This window comes from Miniopterus natalensis, chromosome 8 (genome assembly GCF_054644295.1).
Source record: "Miniopterus natalensis isolate mMinNat1 chromosome 8, mMinNat1.hap1, whole genome shotgun sequence".
In the NCBI taxonomy this organism is placed as follows: Eukaryota; Metazoa; Chordata; class Mammalia; order Chiroptera; family Miniopteridae; genus Miniopterus; species Miniopterus natalensis.
This window is the reverse complement of record NC_142088.1, coordinates 68374619-68398320: the sequence shown is the minus strand read 5'-3', so window position 1 is coordinate 68398320 and position 23702 is coordinate 68374619. Positions and strand designations below refer to the sequence as shown.

At 41.5% G+C, this 23702-nt stretch overlaps 1 protein-coding gene across 5 annotated transcripts in view; it reads right to left on the bottom strand.

The window, feature by feature from the left end:
* Positions 1–23702, bottom strand: part of ZRANB3 (zinc finger RANBP2-type containing 3) — a 186670-nt gene that overhangs the window by 5540 nt on the left and 157428 nt on the right. For all 5 annotated transcript variants that reach the window (XM_087819883.1, XM_087819882.1, XM_087819885.1 and 2 more), the window contains exons 13-19: positions 22412–22796; positions 19300–19497; positions 12859–12950; positions 9873–9974; positions 8583–8725; positions 2327–2437; positions 938–1340 (exon numbers count right to left, since the gene is read on the bottom strand). In XM_087819883.1, coding sequence (XP_087676009.1) covers positions 938–1340; positions 2327–2437; positions 8583–8725; positions 9873–9974; positions 12859–12950; positions 19300–19497; positions 22412–22796 — 1434 coding nt within the window. The remainder of the gene's footprint in view (positions 1–937; positions 1341–2326; positions 2438–8582; positions 8726–9872; positions 9975–12858; positions 12951–19299; positions 19498–22411; positions 22797–23702) is intronic.

Here is a 23702-nt window from a genome sequence, read left to right as displayed (position 1 = left end):
TGGGAATATAAATTGGTACAGCCACATGGAAAACAGTACAGGGCTTCCTCATAGGTGTCTCTTGATGTAATGTATCATCTGTTAAGATCTCTTCCCCAAATAATTTAATCCAATTAAGCCTCTATATTTTATAACCGTTGTTCTGGAAATCAGGGGGATAGGGAAACATGTCAGATAATACCATGAGAATACAGGGAGATAAATCCAGAATATGGGAAATCCTGCACGCAAATTATCCAGCATCCTCAACAATCAATGGTGTAAAAAAAGATTAAAGAGGCCACAACAGGCTTAATATTTTGATCCTAATTTGAACAAGGCAACTGCAAAAAGATAATTTGACACAATCTAGAAAACCAAACATGGATTTACTATAATCAAGAAATTATAATTGTGTTGGGTCTGATAAAGGGTATTTGGGGTATGGGATTATATTTCAAAGATAGAAAGAGGAAAGAAGTCTTTATCTGTGAGAGATACATAATGAAAATATTTAAAGATGAAATAAAATGTCTGAAATTTGCTTTAAAATAATTCCAAGAGAGCCCGGCTGGTGTGGCTCAGCAGTTGAGCATCGACCTAGGATCCAGGAGATCGAGGTTTTCCGGTCAGGGCACATGCCCGGGTTGCGGGCTCCATCCCCAGTGGGGGGCGTGCAGGAGGCAGTCGATCAATGGCTCTCATCATTGATGTTTCTCTCTCTCTCCCTTCCTCTCTCTGAAATCAATAAAGACATATTTAAAAAATAATAATAATAGTTCCAAGAGAAAAAAAGAATTGAGGTAAGGGACAGATGAAAATGAAGGCAAAATGTCAATAACTATTAAAGTTGGGTGATGGGTATTTGGGTTCATTATTCTATCTACTTTTGTATATATATTCAAAAATTCCCATATTAAAACGTTAAAAGGAAACTGAGTTACACAATTATCATTACCTGCTCTAAAGGGAGCTTCGAGGTCCAGGTAACATCCAGAAGACTCTTGCGCTGACTTTTAGGAGCATCTCTCAGACGTAAGAAGAGTTCTTGAGCGTTGAGCTTGCACAGCTGACACACACCATGTTCAATTTCAAATACTTTGGCTCGCAGGTAACTGTTATTAGAACGAATCCAAAACTCCTCCTGACACTTCAGAGAGCAAAACCGTGAATCCCAAGCACTCGCTTTACACTCTTGCTTAGTTTGGCAAGTGGGTTGCTGACAGCGGAGGCAGAGTGGATTTCCTTCTTCATCCACAGCTTGCAAATAGCCTTTGGATGCAGGAGGCTTCACACTGAGATTGGTTTGGGCGAGGCAGGGATTCAGAGGTGGGACAGAGGCTCCATTTTCAAGACACTTTCTAGAATTGAACAGAACATAGCTAATAAATACTTACCCTAGTCCAATTAGGCCTAACTTCATATAAAGGTCTTCAAGATTTCTATGTGGATAAACAGTAAACATAGGACGCAAGATTCTGTGATTCAGGGTGGAAATGAAACAGCTACCGTCAGCATCCTACTCCATGCCAAATAAAGGAAAGAATGGTGTGTTTAAAAAGGTTAATTTGAATACAAATATGCAGCCTCTCTTGGGAATTTAAATATTGTCAAGTTAAACAGGTAATCAGACTTTGAAACATGTGGAGAAGTTAGAAATGCTTCTTCAGGTTCAGAAGGGCAGGTTAATGTGAAATCCCAGCTAAGGTTAATGGCCACCATGCTCTCCACTGTCACACTCCTCACCAGGGCAGAAAGCCTATTCCCAAGGCTTTCATGACCCTGTCCTCCGGGCTCTGCTGGCCCACAGGAAGTAGTCACATCCATGAAATGACAGAGCCAAGTAGCTGACAGTGTCGATAGGGTTAGAACCAAAGACTTGCTAAACATGTGCCTCCTGCAGGTAAACTCAGAGTTTGACTGAATTAAAATAAGAAATGAAACATGATAGGACTTGTGCTCAATTTGTTAGAATAAAAGGAAAAGTCCTACATGGGTAATTACAACCATGGCTTTGCTTATTTTCTCTGGCTGCTTATTAGCAGTGTTAGAAGAAAAACTTACGAAAGAATGAGCTCAGGGTTGGGGGACAGAGCCCATATTTGACCTCAGGTCCCCCAGCATGTTAGTGGCCTGAGGCAGGTCACTTTGTCCACCTGGCCTCAGGGTCCTAAAAATAACTTTCCCGACTCCAATTTCTAGGGTGAGGACATCATGTGCCTCACAGGGCTGCTAGGACTGAAGAGCTACTAAATTGTAAAAGCTCCTTGTAACCGTAAAGTACTATTATGAAAATGGAAAGGAGCAGTCTTGGTACTGTGGTGCCCGACTGGTGAAGGAACCTTACCCTGCGGCCGTGTCCCGGGGCCCGGCCTCCTGGGTGATCAGACGGACGTGGCCGCCGTCATTCCTGACCTTGTCCATCGAGGCCGCAGCAACATCTTCTTTGGTTATGTATCTAAAACAGTGACATGTTAAGTAGATCGCCTCTCTCCTGTAAGACTGTCTATCTCACACTCACACTGCTCCTTGCAAAAGCAACAGGAGGGAAAGTGAGGTACGCTGTGCTGATGCTTGTTCGGGAATGAAATTTTCTCCCTTTATCCTGGTCTCCATGTGTGGGAAACACGCCTCTTTCTTCCCACATTAGTTTTCTCACAATTTATTTTTCTAAGAAATTCAAGAGTCATCCAAAATTCAAGATCATCCTCAATTTTCACTTAGAGGAAAAAAGGAGCGGGTGTGGGAATAAGAAATGATCAATGGCAGCTAAGTACACAGCTTGCAGCGCCATGCAGAAAATCTCTAATTGCATTTCTCCTCCCCTTGGCCTTCTCTTTAAGGTTCCTCAAGTCACCTTGATCCGTTATAACAGTGTCTCAGCGTTTCAGGTAGTGATTCTCTTTTTAGTTAAGCAGCTTCAATCACACCTTCTATACTCTCAAGGTTGTTTCCATTATTAGCAGCCCATGTGGGGCTTACGGAATCTTCCACCAGAGCGAAGCCACTCTTGATGCGGGACTCAAGCCCTTGTAGCACAGCACTGTCGATGCCGCACAGTGGTTCAGGGACTGGAAGTGAGGAGAGTCATTCCAATTCAGCGTGACGGGGGAATTTAAGTAGGTAAAATGCAATTACCCAATTAAGTCCTTCTAATTAGCGTGGCCCAGTTTCTCTGGGAGTTAACACCTACTGTATTTTTTTTTTTTTTAAATCACTTTAAACATAAATTTCCTCATATTTTTGAATACGTCACTCGGGAGCTTGACAAAATCAAAGTTAAATCACAATGGAATCGTCCTGCAATTGTAGGTAAAATTTTAGAAATTTGCTTTTATGTTGTTAAAGTAGATTTAGTAATGAACAGATTTCCTTCTTATAAATGCTCTTATTGACTTTTCAGTTAGGTGATACATGGCGCATATATTTGAAAACTCCGACGGCACCCAAAGTGTACACGACGGGGAAGCCTCCCCTCCGCTTCCATGCCTTCCACCTCCCTGAAGCGGCCTGCTGCTGGTTTTCCATGTATCCTTTTAGAAATAGTCTTTTCTGTATATAGTTATACATTTCACTTATTTACCTCTATATTTTTATTGACATATAACTCATACCACTAAATTTAACATTTAAAACTTTACAATTTCAGTGCATCTTAGTGTGTTCCCCAGGTTGTCCCACCATCACCGCCACCTAATTCCAGAACATTCTGTCTCCTCAAGAGGAAGCCTGCACTCATCAGCAGACACTCCCCATACACTCTTCACCTTTAAAAACAGGCGGGAGCATCAGATACACACTAATCTTCACCTTGTTCTTTTTACCTAAACATACATCTCAGAGGTCTCTCCAAAGCAGTACACACAGAGTTGCCCTATTATTTAAATGGTTACAATATTCTGGTATTTGGATAAACCATATATCTAACCAGCCTCTGATTAATGGGCATTTTGGCTGTTCCAGCCTCTGCTATCACAAACAATGCTGTCATAAATATCCCTACACATGATATTTTCTACACATGAAATATATGTAAAATAAATTCCCAGAAGTAGAATTGCTGGGTCAAAAGTCTTGGGTGCTTTAAATTTGGATAGCTTCTGACACAGTGCTCTCTTTTGGATTTGTGCCAACATCCAGATCCACCAGCAATGAATGAGAGTACGTTTCCTCACAGTTCCACTGGCACAAAGTGTGTCGGTTAAAAACTTCTTGCCCTGGCCAGTGTGGCTCAGTTGGCTGCGCGTTGTCCTGTGCACCCACCTAGGTTGCGAGCTGATCCCCAGTAGGGGTCGTGCAGGATGCAGCTGATTGATGTTTCCATCTCACATCAATGTTTCTCTCTCCCCTTTCCTTCCTCTCTCTAAAAGTCAATAAAAATATTAAAAAATAAAAAACAAAATTTCTCTGTTAATGGTGATAGGTATCTCAGTATAGCTTTAAATTTGCATTTCTTCTGTTAAGAGTAAGGATGATTATCTTTTCATGCATTTGCATTTCTACTGTGTGTCTTTCTTAAAGCAATGAAAAATCACAGTGAATTCTTTTAAAATTCTCTAACTTTAGTTCTTAAACTCCCCATCCCCATTTCTTCAACCATTTTACTCCCTTGACAAAAACACTTCACTAAAGTATTTCAGTGGATTCTAAATGAACTTGAAAGCTTCCTAGCCTTGAGGGGCAAGGGGATATTAAGCCTTGCCTTAGGTATTACTCAATGTTTAAAGGCTTAGAAACCTAATTCAGTAACTTGAAAAGATGCTGGGAAATCTATTCAGAGATTTAAGAACTAAAAATAACCTTTCCTACAATAGTTTTGAGCACAGATTTTTGGAAACCGTAAGGAACAGATCAATCAACTCCAAATTGGGGGAGAGGGGGATGGGTGACAACTTTTCAAACATAGCTGTGAGTCACCAATATTTAATTTTCCACTGAGGTTTGCTAGGAAGTTCATCTAAGTATGTCAACTCTGAAAAGGATTATGGCAAATCCCAATTCTGACAAATATGGAAGGGAGGTTGTTGTCTACAACCTACTCCCTGGGTGGGGCTGCGAGTAGAGGACGGCAAGTTTTGTAAGACAGAGGAGAGGGCGTGTGTTGGAAAGTGGTCCACACCCATGAAAACACTGCTGGCTCTAGGTTGCTGCCGGCTCAGGAGGTCAGCTTTGGCTAGAGGACAACCAGATGGCATCCTAAACCTAACAGAGCTCCCACTGAATCGGGCCTGCCTCTGGCGAATGGGAACTTGCTTAGGAACCGAAACAACGGCTGGTGATCTCGCTTCCACCCACATTTAAGAGAAAGTTACTCAAAAGCTGACTGTAAGCCCTGAGCTTGGATGGGCCTGAACACTGGTGGATGACACTGGAGGATAATCTGGGTGGAGATTTAGCCATTGCTTTTGGGGGAATTCCTTAGATCAGTACCTATGTGTCTTTATTCTGAGGCCATTCCATTTTTTTTCAGAGATGAACCTTCTACTCTCCTGCCCAGGAAATAAAACGTGGCTGCTGGTGTTCTGGAAGCTGAGTGAAGAATGTGGAAACATGCTGAGCCTGATGTTTCCAAGCCCGATGCCTCTGTGGTTCAGTTTCTCTAGAAAGTAAACTGGTAGGACAGTGGGGGGAAAGGCATTGTGTGTGACCCCCTCACACAGACTTCCAATCCGTGTTGTGCAACCCTGCCCTTCACTCCTGCTTTCAGAGAGATGGGGTTACTCCAATTCACTGAGACTCAGTGGGGTTCCATGGTGAGAGTCAGCATCGCCCCTCTATAGGGACACGAGCTTCAGGGTCATGGCTCTGCTAAGTAGGTCTCCCTGGAGCCCGCCCTCTTCTAATCAATGGCCAAGGTCTCTAGATCTACCTCAACACCGCTCTTCATTTTTCTCCATTCCCATTGCTAATGCCTTCATATAAGTCCTCATCTTTCCTTTTTTTCCAGGTCTACTACAATGTCCTTTAACTTGTGTGGTAGGCAGAATTTTAAAGACATCTCCCTAGGATTCCTGTCCCCAGTATCCAAACAACCACTCATGTAGGTATCACTGTACAGGGACTTTGCAGATATAATTAAGTTTACTAATCAGCTGACCTTAAGATAGGTAACAATTCCAAGCACAAGGAGTTCACACAACTTTGCTGGCCCTGAGATGTAGGGGTCCTTCTCCTAGAACTAGGAAGAAGCCTCTAGGAGCTAAGAGTGAACCCCAGCTGAGAGCCAGCAAAGAAACCAAAGTCCTACAACCACAAGTAACTGAATTCTGTCAACAACCTGAATGAACTTGGCAATGGGTTCTTCCTGGTCAATCAGTAAAGCCCAGCTGGCCAATATCTTGATTTCAGCCATATAAAATTCATAGCAGAGAAACCAGCAGAGCCAACCCGGGCTTCTGACTTATAAAAGTGTGAGATAAAAACTGCTGTTGTTTTAAGCCACTAAATCTGTGATAAATTGTTATGGTAGCAATAGAAAACCAACTCAACTTGTCTCCCCAATTTGAGCCTCACCCTTTCAATCTTACCTTCCAACTGCTGCCAGAGTGAGCTCTTAAAAATACAAGTCCAGTGATTTACTCTGCTGCTTGTTAACACAAGTGTTATCTGTAAGATATCATCTACATATAATTTTATAAGTAACTTTAGTTTATATAAATTTTATGACTTGCTTTTAGCCTGATCAGCCATCTTTCTTTAAGTGGCCAGCCATGTCCGATGGAAAAGAAACTAGAAATGTCTGGAGTGGGCAATAAATCCAGTTAGGAAGGAAATTATGATCATGCAAGGAAAAGACCAACACGTCAGCTACGACTGTGGCTATAAACATGAGAAAATGGAGAGGCCTGGAAAAAGTATTGAGAAAAATAAAGTAGGCATCATGCCTTTTGCTACGTGTGTGCATATATGTATGTGTGTGTGTATATATAAATACACACATATGTTTTATTTTATTTTCTTACACACATATATTTTAAATGTATTTTTTAATATACAGTAATATATGCTCGTGAAAAAAATTCCACCAGTACAGAAGAGGTTAGGCAAGAGTCCAAAACTGGCAGCTCATAAATAAATCCAACTCGTTTTATTTGACTGATGCCATATTTTATTTTTAAATCTGAATTTAAATGATGTTAGATGGGTTATGCCCTTTACAATTTGCCATACACCTCCTACCCATCTTTCTCTAGTTTTATACATGACCTCATCCATTCATTTATGGTACCTGCTTTGTTTTCCTTATTAGTTTGTGATCCTGGCATAAAGCATAAAGTCCCTCCCTATGATCTCCACAAATCCCCTAATCTTATGGTCTACAGCAAGACTTCTCAATAGTGGCACTACTGACACTTTGAAACAGAAAATTCTTTGCTGGGGAGTGCAGTCCTGTTCACTGCAGGGTTTTTAGCCAGATGTTCCCTTGTTGTATCCCCTAATTTTGACAAACTAAAGTGTCTCCTAACATTGCTACCCTGGAGGTAAAACTGCCCCCAGTTGTGACCCACTGTCCTAGAGAAACCTCTGGTAAGATTTTCTCAGGTATCCTACCAGATACATTCTATGTCAGTAACAGCAATCACATATATTTGTGTCCCCAACCTTTTTATACTTATTTTTACCTTTAATGACTTGTTGCAAGTATCATTCCCCGTTCTCCCATATGAATATACCACATGCCATATTTTGAAACGGCTGAAGATTTTTCACTGCGTAGAGATATAATTTGTTTAATCATCCACAGCCTCTCCTATACCACTGGTGAATTTTTTTCACCTGTGTGCATGGGAAAGGCTAGAGATCACAAAACGCTGGGATGTGGGTGTGAAGAGAGATTACAAGTGTAGGGAAACAGCAAGGGCCACAGGGGATTTTCCTGCCATGTGGCTGTTGGTATTTTACGATCTCTTCCAAAGCAAGAGTGGGGCAACACTCAGCTGCCTGCCATCCTGGGAACCTGCTTCGTGCTGAGGAAAGAATCCACAGAGAGTGGGGATCAGGCAAGGGGATACGATACTTAAGTAAGGCAAAGATGATTATGAAGACAAGAAAGAAAAGTGAGTGTTCAGAGATTACAAAGGGACCTGCCATGATAAAGGCAAAACAGCTATAAACAAGAGACACTTAACCTCTCCTTTCATTTCGTTTCCAACCACAGGCATAATACTTACCTCCCACCACTTCAGTGGTGGTGCGTCCAATAGAACCAGCCCCCCGCTGCATGGCACCCGAGGTCCATGCTCAGGAGCGCGGGGCAGACGGGCCCAGAGGTGTGTTCTGCTGCTCTAACAGGGAAATGTCTTCCTATTGTTAATAAGTGTCCCAGGCTTGGCAGGTCACAGGTCGCACCAACCTGTGACTCTGGCCTCTCACCTGGCAAGTGAGACTCAAGGCGAGCAAGGTCCTGACACTCAATCTTTTCCAACAGATTTGATCAAATTCACAAAGTATGCAATTATGTTGCTATAAAATAAGCTGTCACTTTATGTATACTTTTCACTCATCAGGATTTCATTAGTGGTTACATAAATGCCCCAGACCCCCTAAGAAATAACCATGACAAGTAATAAAATACAAAATAAAGAGAGAAAGACAGCCCTTACCTTTTTGTGCTACCCTGTTTGGCTTGCTGCTTTGTGATCTCTTCGAAAGCCAGAGCCGGGCTGCAGAAGAGCTGCCCGCTTTTCCTGATCACCCTCTGCTTCATGGCCGTTAGGCTGCTCCACTCGCGAACAAACTTCAAAACCTGGCGGGAGATGAGACAAGGAGAAGAGCGCACACAGCTCAGCAGTCATCTTCCTTTGAAAGCGAGGTTACTGATAACATCGGAGAACTGAGGTTTTGTTATATGCCCCAAATAGGCTTTTGAGTGTCACAATTTAAGGCTTTCCCCAATTTGATGCAGCTCTCACCTGTTTCTCGTGAACCATCTGCAGCCAGTTCTGCAGGCGTCTCTTTCAGTCCAGAGACTCTGTAGGCACGTTTCAGGGCACCCAGCATGTCCCTAACACATAGGGACCAACTGCAGTGACGTGCCCAGTGAGACCGACAGAGGCCTGGCTGGCAGAAGCAGTGGCTGAGGCAAAGCTTGTAGTCTTGGGGACAACAGTGTGGCAGTTGTGACCAATGGACACAGCAACATATGAGAACCACTTTGTACCCCAACTTAAGTTATCACAGGAAGACAGCCATCAATAAACCTGGGACATTTCTATCAGAGTACCATTAATCTTACTTATTGGTCAAGTATACACACTGGCTATTTTCTCAGATCTGAGAATCAGGATTAGAGGACACTGAAGAAAGTAACTCTGCTACCTTTTTCTAAGATTTAAGACAGGTGCAGCCAATGCGTGGGCAATGTTTGATTTCCACTCAAAGGGCAAAACACAATCACGTTTTCTTGTAGAGCGTGGTACTCGGCCTGCTGGGTCAGCCCTGCACACACTGACTTTCTTGGCAGTGAAGGTACCCAGGCCACAGAGAGCACTGAGGCCTCCTGGCAGGTGCTTGGCCCGCAGCTGCAGTCACCCAGCATGGTTTCATCTCGGCCCCCAGAACCTATCCTGGTTAGAACTTAACCTTCAAAGGTAAAATGTGATTCTGTGAGATACAACTATCACAGCTGCTACTCCTGTGAATGAAAAATTAGATGTGAGATGATTCAGTCCACAGAAGCAGCAAGCCTAGGTGTGATCGCTCACCAAGGAAACGGATTTCACATATATTCTTAGCACCGGGGTAATTCATAGGCTCGGCCTGGACTGATTAAAATGCAACCAGTGATGGGATTCTGCAATAGGCCACAGAGTACGCTGCTTTTATTAAACTCAAAATGGTCATTAAAATGCCTCAAATTTTAATTTAAAACAAATTCACAGAACTATTCTTACCAGGGAGCGGTTTTGTTTTAGCTGAAAGCTTGCTGGTAAATCTTCCCAAAGGTCCAATTTTATATCCAAAGGAATGAAATTACAGTTCAGCTGGTTTCCATCCTGATTATAGATTAAGAAAGATTATCAATCCATTTTGTCTATAGGCACTAGTAATTATTTTATTTTATTTTATTTTATTTTTAAAATATATCTTTATTGATTTCAGAGAGGAGAAAGGAGAGGGAGAGAGAGAAATAGAAACATCAATGATGAGAGAGTCATTGACCGACCGGCTGCCTCCTGCACGCCCCCGACTGGGGATCGAGCCTGCAACCTGGGCATGTGCCCTGACTGGGAATCGAACCACGATCGCCTGGATCCTAGGTTAATGTTCAACCACTGAGCCATGCCCGGCCAGGCACTAGTAATTATTTTAAAAGTAAAGAATTATATTATGACATAATAGCCCAGTCTCCTAAAAGATAAACTGAGGTGGCACATTCTAGACAAGATCCCACCCACACAGCTCCCCAGGAAGGACTCTGAGAGGAGGAAGGAGGCTCCCCACCGCCCTCCGAAAGCCTGCAGTGCATTCACTGCTCAGGGTAAAAGTACCCTGCAGAGGGGGTAGTCAGTTAAACACAAGGTTGAAACATGAAGCATTTCTTTTATAAAGGGGGAAAGAATCTCTGCATATGAACATATAGCAACAGGAGTTGAATCATATTATAACTCTGGTGGAAATGGAAACGCTCCAGCTCCCACAGTCACTTAGGAAAAGACACACAAAAGTAATTATATGTAGATTGAAAGTTTAGATACATAATTGTTATTCTAAACTCAATCAGACTTGGAATTCTGGCTGAAATGAACAGTTCTTTAGAGTTACACTGTTAATATGACATAAATGGCTAAATATCTGTTACTGCTCTCCCTTTTAAGGGGTGTTCTTTTAGGCAGGGAACTGGGCATTTATCCAGATTTCTACTTCGGCTCTTCGAAGGTAAAAAAGGAAAGATTTCATCTCAACTCTACTGTAGCTGTGAAGAGACCTGCTAACCTTTCATCTGCCTCGTGTCTCGTGTTTAGGAAATTAACTGAATGATGTTTTATGGTAAAGGGCGTAGTCATATTAATGCACTTGGAACTACTAAGAGGGGCGTTGAGAATGTGAGGTGGCCCGTGCTACACAGGCTGGTGGCAGAGCCAGGAGATGGATCGGTGAGGTGGTCACCATGTGGCCCGGGAGCTGGCACCCTATACCCTCTACCAGGAGCTTGCAGTTTCTCTCCCATCTCCACCAAAAGGGTGAGGAACACTCATCAGATGATTTAGGATACGGAAATTTCATTGTGCAGAGTAAAAAGTTTAGAGAGTTTAAGGGCTTCTGAATTGCCATATGTGCTCTGCCTGGTGTCCGACTTTTGGCCTCCTGACTTTCAAGCCCACCTGGGGATCAGTTCTCTGTTGATCTCATGTGATGGTCTGAGAAGCGTGGCCTGGAGCTCTCTCCCCAAGGGGATGGAGGTGGGTCAGGTGCTTAGATCTGCCTCTAGGGGAGCAGAGGAGCCCTTGGTGCTCCTCCCAGGTCTAGACATTTCACACATGGTGGCCTGGGGTCCAAGCCTGTAAGAGGAGCATTGCTGACTGTCTGGCTTCATTCCTGGTATTCCTCTCCTGGCTGTGGTCTCATCACTGAGGCGGTGGACCTATAATGGAGGCTGTTTGGGGATTCTGTATTCATGATCCTGGCCACCTCCTGATCGTCTACCCATCTCATCTAATCTTCAGTTAGAACTGAAAATTACTACATGGTACACCATCCGTCTATATTTATATTTGGTGTAGGAGATAACATGTAACTCAGTTTGGGCAGCTCCAACATAAGTTATCTTTAAAAAGGCATTCTTTCAGTAGAATGGCCAGTGAGTTAAAAAAGTTACAAATATCATTTTCCTATACTTATAAAAATTAGAAATTTGAAACTGCAATCCAAACAAGAGTATTCATAATCTCAGCAATTTTTCCTCAAATATTCATACCAGTTAACCTAGGCCAAAGATCCTCACATGGCCCCTGAGAGCTTTCCTGGGGATCCACGAGTCGAAGTGTTTCTGCAATAACAGTAAAAACGTGATTTCCCTTTCTAGTTCTCATTATGCCAGGACTGTACAGTGAGGTTTTCCAGGAACAGGCAGATCTGAGAATCCTACTGTTTCCTATTGAGAAAATTGTTAAAAATGCAAATGTTCGTTAAATATTATTTTTGTTTTGGAAAATATTATTTTTCATGAAAATATGCTGCTGATATAAATATGTATATTTATATTATGGCTACTCTTAAATAAAATAAGTGAATATTTTTAATAGTTTCCATTTTAATTTTAGATATAGTTAATACCAATAAATAAAACCCATAAAAACAACTGCTCCTTGGGGTCCTCAACAAATTTTAGGAGGGCAAAGAGGTCCTGAGACTATAAGGTTTGAGCTCCACTAGCCTAGGCTCTGGCAGGAATCTGAGAGATCTTGTCATTAAATCACCATAGAGTTTAGTGAACATGACGGGCAGGCGGTGGCTTCTGTAAAGATAGTACTATCACTGCTGCTCCAAATGGACAGGGCAGGAGCTGGTATTTCATAAGTTCACTATGGCTGGGCACTGTGCTGACTGCTTTCCAGGGATTAGCTCATTTTTCCTTGCAATAGCTCCTCTCCACACTTTATAGTTGAAGAAGCTGAGGCACAGAGCAACGAAGTAAGGTGTTCCAGAGTCCACAGCTAGTGACAGATCTGGGCTGAGGGTCCAGCGCTGAAGTCCGGTCTCTTCACTACTAGGCCATTTGCCTCTTTGACTTAACATCAGAATTTGATGATTTTCTCTTTAAGAAGAAAAGGAACTAGATGCCTATCCCTTTGTTAATAAAAATAAATATTTCATTGAAACATGAAAAAAAGGAAGCCTTCTGTATGATTCAAGGCACGGAATCCACAGGGCGCTTACCTGGGTGTAGAGGTGAATCCGGTCAGTATTCCTACTTGCACGGAACATCAGGGCGCCGTACACCGGCAGGGGGGCTGAGCTCTTCGATTGCTCTAACAGAAAAGGTAAAAGAGAAGCTGAAGGCTCATCCACCGTCTATCCAAATTAGTTTACTTCAGTCTTCTGAGGGTTAGGATGATGAGAGTTTTATCAAATATATCAACATCTGTGGCAAAGAGCACGTGTCTGGGCCTGAAATGGAACTCATGGGAGGCCAGCTCAAAGCATACTGGCCCACGCAGGCAGCAGCTGCTCTGCATTTTTGCTAGTGACCCAAAAAGAAAGAACCAAATTTAGAATTAGTTGAGAAGTTACAAGTCAGGTCTAAGGGAGAATTTCCTGCCACCAAGAGTGAAGGGGTCTCGCATCTAGATTTGTGCTAGAGCCGATTTAAGTGGGGGCTGAATGGGCACTGTTTTGAGTATTAGCAGCAGTGCCGCTCCGTCGAGGGCCCTGTAAGTGCCTGACTCCCTATGGCTTCGGGCCTCACATTCACAAAAGGAAACGAGTGGAGAAGCTTCCTTCCTCATAATCTTTTTATTTATTCCTCTCTTAGTTCCACTGACCAATATGTTCTGTAGGAAAGATATGGTTATCAATGCTGATCTAAATAAAACTGTAGTTAACATTTACCAAGTACTCACAATGTTCTAGGCCTGGTCTAAGCACATATGTTAACACCCCCCCAGAAAGAAGCAGCGCATTATACAGAGGAGGACACTGAGACACGTTCATTTGCCCAAGGCCACACTATTGGTCACGGTACTTAGCCCAGTAATCTGGCTCCAGGGCCCATGCTTTTCACACCCCCACAGTTCCTCAGTGATCTCTGAAAGGATTTCCCAAATCTAGAAGTATATGATTTATTTGCCATACTACTTGACAATATCATCATATTTTTATTTTTCTAATCAAGGCACTGGTCCCTTCACAAACTTGGTTTGTGCATTATTCCCATATTTCACAGACTCAAAAATGTACATTTCCCCCCAGACTTCAACATCTCTGAAACTGGCATGTCAGTTAGTCAACGACTGGCATTTTACAATCACTGCCAGCCAGGGGGCAGTTGTGAAGCAGTTGTCACTGCCTGACCATGCATGAGCTCAGTCAGACTAGAAGATCCTTGTTACATCAACACTACACTCGAGGTATGTGCGTTACTGTTACTACACGTGTTGAGTTTAATTACCTTTAAAATGTCTTCAAAATGTTTCTCTATGATGCGGTATTAAAATGAAAAGTTATCATGTATAAAAAAAACAACAACAAACCTTAGATATGGAGCAGGATAGCATAAACTTGATATTAAAGAAGCAAATATATATCATTGGAGGAATAACCAATTCTTTTTATATTCTTGCAAACCAATAACCAAGTGGCTCATGAGACCTAAGAAAAGGAGATCCTTACAGATAGAGGAAGCGGTCTGACATTTGGATACTGAGATGTGAAAAAAGGGTTGCCTATTACATGCAAAGCAAAGCAACTGAAGACAGGAGAAACTGCCACATCCCTCAGAAAAAATGAAAGAAATGTCAAAGCAACAGAGGGTGGTATGACTGGGTCTGGGCTGTCATTAAGATATTGTGTCATATTTTAATTGGCAGAGTTTTTTTTCTTTCTTAGTGTACATAAAATAAGTGCCTCTCATAAGCACTATGTTTTTAGATTTAAAGAATGAAGCACTAATGTGCAAAGATCATATGTTTTTCTTTGATAAAAAGCATTATAGGAACGATTCTAAATCAGTTGATGTGCTTGGTAGCTAGCAGCCATCCTGGAGAACGCATTTCTCTTTGTTCAATTTCCATGAAGTATAGTTTAATGGTTCGAGATTATGGATGACGTTTTGTGAAGATACAGCCACCCTTCCAGAACCCCAGAATTCCCAAACTACAGTTCCAGTATAGTACATACCACTGCAATTCTAAAAGCATATGTTAGTAGAAAAACATTTTAACATAGTGTGTTTCCTCTGTTTTCATGGAAATCCATGTTAGTGGGGAGATGTGAAGCACATGGCGTGTATGGAGTTCTCAGCCCCATGATCTGAGAAGTCGAAGAAGAAAGAAGAGTGAGAGATCCCAAGATGTTGGTGGATTGAGTGGAAGCTACATGGACACTCCCCCAGGACTTAACTGGAATTACAACTAAAATATAGAAAAACCATCCTGAATAATCAATTGCAACTGAAGACGAGCTGCAGACTACCCTCATAACCAAGGACGAAAAATGGAGACCACATAGAGACTGGAAGGAAGTGCGGAGTGTGAGAGGGCTGGCTGGGCTCCCACAGGCAGTAGCTGAAGGTCCAGAAGTATACCTCAGCTGTGGGGGGTACCCACTGAGAACTCTGGGCCTAAACACCAAGCTGGGCTTCCCAGCCCAGAGCACCAGAACTGAGAAAGGTACCCATATAACATCTGGTTGCGAAAAGCAGCTGGGTATCTGTCTACCAGGGAGAGACAGCTGAAAATGCAGGCACCCTCCTAAAGTGCCATTGCACAAAGTTTCATGTGCAGCCACTCACCTTGGGCTCCAGCAGAGGTAGGGCAGAGTGGACTAGAGTGGTGTGAGAAGAATCTGAGGTTTCGGGATCTGGAGACAGAGCTCAGAGGGAGGCCATCTAGATTCCTGTGTTGAGTCATTCCCCTATACTGCAGAGGACATCTTTTCCAGGCAGACCTTTGCTAGTCAGGCAGTTTTTGCCTGGAGGCGGAGCAAACGCCCCACCCACTGGAAAATCTCTCACCCCACCCACCCTGTGGAGTTTATGCCTTCCTGTGGTCTACAGACTGAGGTTCATTAAGAGACTAAGATCAATCAGCCTGCAGGCAGAGGAGGACCTCTGGGAGCTTTGAGTCTCTGCCTGATCTGCTTCTGGACCTGGGCCTTGGAAAAGCAGACTTTGGTGTGCATCTTCATCCTGTTCAAATGCATCCAGCCCCAGCAAAGGGAACCACAAGAGTGGGTTGTTAATAGCTCCAAACAGGGTACTCAAGGCCAGCCACAGAGCGTCTGAAATTGGCCTGCCCTAGATACCCTCCAAAAAGACTGAGAGTCCTAGCAGATCCATCTAATACACAGAAACAACCCAAACAGGGAGCCAAAATGGGGAGACAAAAAACAAGCCCCCAGTGAAAGAACAAGAGATGCTGATTGTAAGGATGCTCAAGAGCATGAGAAAAGATATAGAAACTATGAAAAATGACAAGTCAGAAATGAAGAATGACATAGCAGAAATAAAGAGTACATTGGAAAGAATAAACAGCAGATTAGAGGAAGCTGAGGACTGGATCAGCAAATTAGAAGACAGGGTAGAAAAAAATCATTCAGCGATCCAAAAAGAAAAAACAATTAAAAAACAGGACAGTCTAAGGGAGCTGTAGGACAACATGAAATGTAACACTATTTGCATTATAGGAGTGCCAGAAGGGGAAGAGAATAAGCAAGAGATACAGAATTTGTTTGAAGAAATAATGGCAGAAAACTTCCCTAACCTGGTCAAGGAAAAAGTGGCACAAGTTCAGGAGGCACAGAGAGTCCTAAGCAAGAAGAAACCAAAGAGGCCCACGCCCAGACACATCATTATTAGGATGTCAAAAATTCAAGACAAAGAGAGAATCTTAAAGACAGCAAGAGAAAAGCAAGCTGTTACCTACAAAGGGGCTCCCATAATGTTGTCAGCTGACTTCTCATCAGAAACTCTACAGGCCAGAAGGGAATGGCATGAAGTGTTCAAGGTAATGCAAAACAAGGATCTGAAACCAAGACTACTCTAGCCAGCAAGACTATCATTCAAGATAGATGGTGAAATAAAGAGCTTCCAAGACAAAAAAAGGCAGTTTATCAACACCAAACCAGCATTGCAGGAAATGTTAAAGGGACTGCTGTAATAATAAGAAGAAATAGAGAGAGGAACATAGGCATACAGAATTCAAAGGGCAATAAATAAGGACCTATCAATAATAGCCCTAAGGACTTTAAGGGAGAGATCAACAGCAATACAGTCATAGTCAGGGTAACACCCCACTGACTTCACTGGATTGATCTTCCAGATAAAAAGTCAACACAGAAACAGTGACTCTAAATGGCACACTAGATCAGATGGATTTAACTGACATTTACAGAACATTTCACCCCAAAGCTGCAGAACATACATTCCTCTCAAGTGCACATGGGTCGTGCTCAAAGATAGACCACATGTTAGGACACAAAAGAAGTCTCTACAAGTTCAAGAAGACTGAAATCATATCAAGTATCTCGGATCACAATGGCATGAAATTAGAAATTAACTACAGTACAAACACTCAAAAACATTCAAACACATGGAGGCTAAATAGCATGTTATTAAACAGTGAATGGGTTACCAATAAGATCAAGAAAGAAATAAAAAACTTCCTGGAAACAAGTGAAAATGAGCACACAACAACCCAAAATCTATGGACACAGCAAAAGCAGTCCTGAGAGGGAAGTTCATGGCACTGCAGGCCTACCTCAAAAAGCAAGAACATTTCTTCCTAAACTAAACCTACAACTTAAAGAATTAGCTCCCCTGTGAAGCCACCTGGACCAGGGCTTTTGTTTGCTGGGAGTTTTTTTTATTAATGCTTTGATTTCATCAGTTGTTACTGGCCTATTCAGGTTTGCTGGTTCTTCCTGATTCAGTTTTACATGATCTCACTCATATGTGGAATCTATTAAACAAAATAGACTGAGGAACAAAATAGATCCAGAGACACAGAAGCATGGAACAGACTGATGAATCTCAGTGGGAAGGCAGGGGCGGGTGGGTGGAGGGGGAGAGATTAATCAAAGAACACACAGCATATATGCATAACCCAGGGACACAGACAATAGTGTGGCGAAGGACTGGGGGGAAGGGGGAATGCGGTGGGGAGGGGATCAATTGAGGGGAAAAAAAGGGGATATCTGTAATACTTTCAACAAAAAAGATAAATTAAAATAAATAAATAAATAAGAAAAAAAGGAAGAAAGGATATACAGGTATATGGGGAAATGCTAGCACTGCCTGGAATGGATGAAGCCTATGCAAATTTCACCAGCAGAATACAATTTCTAAAAGTCCAGTGATCTTTGAAAAGTGTGTGTATGTAAAGCTAATCCATGTCCTGATCAAGAGACAAATTTACAGCCGACAAGCCAGTATTTCCCTGCCACTGGTGTAGACTCAGGGCCCGGCTGGTAACAACTGCCCGCTGCCGACCCCACGTCTGCTGAGCGCATGCTGTCCTACAAGCTTCATCAGCACTGAGGGACTCGCAGTGGGGACAAGGAGACCAGAAACATAAAAGGTATGCCCCACCTTTGTCACAACTGTCTACAGAAAGGCCGTTAGAGGTAACAAACCTAAACAGGACCCACCCCAAGATACCCTTTGGGAAGACCCAGAGGAGTTAGAGGATGGAAGGCTGAGGGAAGAAGAGAGGAAGATGTCCTGAACTAGGAAGGTCTGAAATAAACAGTTTTATTTTAAAGCTACATATCCAACTCCAAATTCTATCTGTTTTAAAGTAACTAGTTTAGAAGGAAAACTTCAACAGTCCATCCCCACAATTTTTGGTTGTTAAACGAGACATGAATCAGTGAGTTACTATGGTCACTAACTGAACAACAAAGAAAACAACCCCAAAGCACTCACAATCTCTTGTCAGCTGACCCATAACGACAGTGATGCATGACATATAGGCTGGTATTGGCCAACCACCACAGCTATAAATAATAAATGGAACCAACTGAAAAGTAAATAAATCTGAAACACTACATGGTTAGCTCCAAGTGCAGTCATGATTCATAGTCTTTTTTAAAAGTTAAAATATAGTTAACATACAATATTATATTAGTCTCGTGTGCAACATAGTTATTCAATATTTATACTTATCAAAGTGATCATGTGATTCATATAGTCTTGAAATTATGTCCTTAGAAACATTTTCTTAAAAGAAGAACACAAACCCCAAACCCTAAATTTAAAATATGCCAATTAGTTGTATACATTTAAAAGAAATTCATGTGTAAGGTATTAATTATCTGCTAAGTGGTTGTTAATAATCTGTCAATCTTACTATTTGGCCAAAAGAACGTCCCAAATATCAAACTGCCCCCTCACTGTGTGAATGGGCCATGCTTGGCTGAGGATGGGCTCAGGCCTGGGCAGCATATGCAGCCAGGTATCGGTTTTGCTCTCTCTATGTGATGCCTGAATGCCAAGAGTTCTGCTCTCCCAGCCACCTGGTGTTTAAGTATATGGTTTATATTTTTAATATACGTGAGAATACAAGGAACCAGAACCAGGTCATAAGCACAAATCAACTAACAGTATTATGCATCTAAGCACATGCCTATTATTTGGGCAATGGAAATGGGAGCAAAACTTACCATCATCCGGCTGGGCTGTGAGTCTGCCGTCTCTCTCGATTTTTGATATTTCTTCCTTGCTCTCAGCCAACAGCTCATTTTCTGACCGAGCAAGCACTTGTTTTTCACAGTCAGAATTCATCCCAACATTCTTGCATGTGTCTTTCTGAGAATCATCTTTCTCATTTTTGTTTTCATCCTGGGTAGCGTTGAGGTTATCTATTTGCAGAATTAAACAAATAATTTACACATAAATTTAAAAATCAAACAGAATTTATACATAAATTTAGATAAAGTCATTATTTACCCTAAGCTCAGTTTAAAAGGAAAGTTAAAAAAAGTCATAGTAGTTCCTATAAAAAGAAACAAAGTCAACAATGTTTGCCTGTTCTTTGGAAACATTTACTGAAAGTCAGTAAATACCAAGTTCTACTCCAGGTGCTGGAGGGGAAGCAAAGCACAAGATAGATTCGTCCCTGCTCCCTGGAGATTCCATCCTAAGTGGCAGATTGACAATAAACAGGTAAACAAACAAGTAAATAGGATTTTTTCAGATAAATGGGGTTTTGTAAGTAAGGAGATGGTAGGGCAAAAGTCAGCAGGACCAAACTCTTGGAGCAGCCCCATTTATGCTGAGAGATATTCATGAATCTAGGAAGCCTGGCCCTGGGCCTATATTCTTGGATTAGATTCTAAGTATAGCTAGAAGCCATTAGACGGTTTTAGGCAAAGGAATACATTGATTTAAGTTTTTGAAGGATCACTCTGGCTGCTGTATAGAGAAGAGCCCCAAGGGGGAATAGAATAGAGGCTACTGAGGTCTGGGAGAGAGAAAACAGTGGCTTACAGGCGGATGGTAGCAAAAAGATAAAGTGGCTAGAACTGGGATGTATTTCAGAGGCTACACCAGCAGAACTCGATGGGTCAAGTGTGGGAGGAGAGGAAGGAATCAAGAATGCTGCCTAGGTTTTTCGCATGATGTGGGGAAGATGGGAAGCGAAAATTTGGGTGTTGGTGGTGAATCAAGAATTCCATTCTGGACATGTTAACCTTGAGGTACCCATTAGACATGCAGGTGGAGATGCTAGAGAGACCACTGGGTATAGTCAGTCTGAGTTCAAGTGAGAGAGAGAAATCTGGGCGTATGAACTGTAAGATGTCAAGTGTAAACTATAGATTTTTAAGAACAAAGCACAAGAGAAGTGTTACTTATTGACACATATTAGTGTTCATTAGTATACTGCACCAAATTTTATCTAATGTACTACAGCCTGCATTAGCAACCTTTATAGGACTGTAATATCCTAATACTTCTCCTTTATTTTTCTTGGATTCCACTGTTTCCTCAAAGTGTTACATGGCAGCTAAGGACTTAAAAATTTAGATGGATTAGAATTAATTCTGTGTTTCAATACTTTTGGAGTATATCCAAATCAATATTTGAAATCACTATGCTAAATTACAGTAATATTGATCTAATAATAACTTTTATATATAGTAACATCACTGTTACTTAGAATACATATTTCTCTTTGATCAGACAGTTCCATGTTCACAAAAGGTGTTTTTGTTTAGATTGCTTGAGAGTTTACTTATTAAATCATGGGTCTAGAAACTTTCATTGTTGCTCTTGATATTATCACAAAGAAAAATCAGAGCTATAAAACCCTATTAAACTACAATTTTTGTTGCTAAATCGTTCAACTTATATATTTAATGTGAACTGACATTATTTTGTACTCACAAGATACTTTATTTTTATTGCATGCAGCACTTGGAAATTGAAGGAGATAACGTAAATTGTGAGAGAGGTGATATGGGATAAGCCCGTGGTTCCAATTTAGCTCAGAGACAACAGGTGTCCACGTTACTAACATAACCACCCAGATGGCAGCCTTGCCAGTTTTGGTAGGAACACCCGGAACTGAAAGAGGAAAGACTCAGCTACTGATTACATTTTTCTCTCAAATCAAAGCTAAGACAGAGGGAAGTGAGGCAGGCAAGAAGGACTGCAGTTTCAGCTTCCATCTTAGCTGAGTCTTTGTTACTGTTAATACTCTGGAGAATTCACTTTTGGTGGAAAAGTAGATGTGACCAATTATTACACTTGATAAACCAAAATCACTTCCTCTGGTTTCCAAAATTATGGACTTGGCATTTTGAGTTACCATAAAAAGGATCTCCAACATTGGAGAATTGGGAACAAAAGGAATAAGATCTTTTTCTTAAGACAACCACAGGCATTAATAATCATTTCAAAAACAAAACATCAGAAAATGGCATCTTATGTTATAAAACCATACTCTCACATATGATTTATACTTTTAAAATAGCATGTTTTAAAAAATAAGCTCATAAAACAGATATAAAATTGATTCTTAAAAAAGATCTATAGCCCTAGCTGGTTTGGCTCTGTGGTTAGAGTGTCAGCCCAGGGACTGAAGGATCCGGGTTCGATTCCGGCCAAGGGCGCGTACCTTGTTTGCAGGCTTGATCCCCAGGCCTGGTGGCGGGGCACGTGCAGGAGGCAACCAATCAATGTCTCTCACATTAATGTTTCTCTCTCCCTTACACTCTCTCTGAAAAGCAATGGAAAAAATATCGTGTGAGGATTAAAAAAAAATTTAAAAGAAAAAAAAGATCTACAGAGGAATTTTTATGGCTGTCATGCAAGAAACATGACCCAGTGTATATTTTACTAAACAAAGAAGCTACACTGGGTTATTTTGCCATTTGAACAAAAATAATCTATAATTTCTTTAAAAACAAGTAGTATCTACAGAGCAAAGGAAACAGCAGGTCTACGACTATAAGGCATATTTGCTGCCATAGCAACAGAGCTTCTATTCCTGCCCACTGAATTCACATCCTGCTGGCATTAATCAGAAATGTCCATTTGTGCCAAATTAATGCCATGTCACAAATGCTGAGGGATACACATTCTTGACAGAACCAGGAACTTTTCACATTCCACCAGGGGATAAATTCACTTCGCTATGTGAAGTTGTTACTCTAGCTTAAAAGCTAAAGGCAGTGCGAGTCCCATTAACCTCTGATAGCAGCAGTCATCTCTAAACCCACAGGCTATCTGAAGACACGGCTGCCAGCCCCTCCCCCTCCCGCGCATACTCACCAGCACTGCCATGAGGATTCCTACACATTTCACAGTAAGGTAGCAATGAGTTATTAATATAGGTGCAGAAACCACACTGCCAGTCCTTTCCAGGAAGGGCTCGGGAGGTTGCCTGGGCTAGAGCTGTGGTTTGCCCGGGCCCGGATGGCTGCTCCTGTGGGGGGCTGCTGCGGTCATCCGTGGTGGCTGACTTCAGTCTTTTAGCTTCAGGCTCAAAATTGTTTTCAAAATCAGTACTATCTCTTGTAGATATTTTTCCAAGGTCTGTTGGGACTACAGTATTTTTCTCGTGGCATATCTTTGATTCATCACAGGTTATCAACTGACTTTTTTTAGATTTTGGTAAAAAGAATGATCGAATATCATGCTGTTTTTCTTTTTCAAACTAGAAAAAACAAATAGTTATTAAATTAACAAGCAATCTAATATCTGCTTCCTAAATGAAACAGGTTAACAAAATGCTTTTTCATTAACCTTATCTTTTATCTTCTGAATACCTTGCTGGAAATGAATTACATTTTGCTGTGACTCTTCATATATACATAGATGCAGAATACCATTCACACATCCATATATTCCTGTGTGATTTTTTTTTTTACCATTTATAATGTGTCAAGCACTTTACATATATTAACTCATTTAATCCTCATGCCTGCTCTGTGAGGCAGGTACCATTCTTCCTATATTTCAGATGAGGACAGGGCAGCTTTAGAGAGGTTAGGTAAATTGGCCACAGAAGTTATGTAATTAAAATGTACTTCATAAACACTCTCTTCCAGAGAAGGGATGCATCAGGGAAAGAAGGTGACTGTGTGTGTTTAAGTACTGCAAGTCAATCAAGAACCTAGAAGAATGTTTTCACACCCAAACTATAAACACAATGTTCATAACAATATGTTTTTCACATTAAAATATTTTTTCTTGATCAGGGAGAATTTTTAAAATAGCATTAAGTTAGAACAGCTGCTTTAATGGCACATTTTAATAATTATTCTGTTTTCAAGAAATATATTTTTCTTTTCTAAGAGCAGCTACATAATCATCTCATGTTTTTTATCTTCTTTTCAATGTGTAAACCTCAACCTCCTAATTAGAGAAAGCAGGATGCCTGTCTTCTCAGCTGATGAGCTAGCAGTTAAGGTAAATTAAAGGAACTGACTTCAGAGAAGTCCTGCTAGGGCTGCATCGGGTACCTCGGTGCACACACACACTGCAGCAGTCTGCACTCCAAATATGGTCACACCAATATTTATCCCATTTCACATGCTCTTCTCACAGGTGACCTTGACAC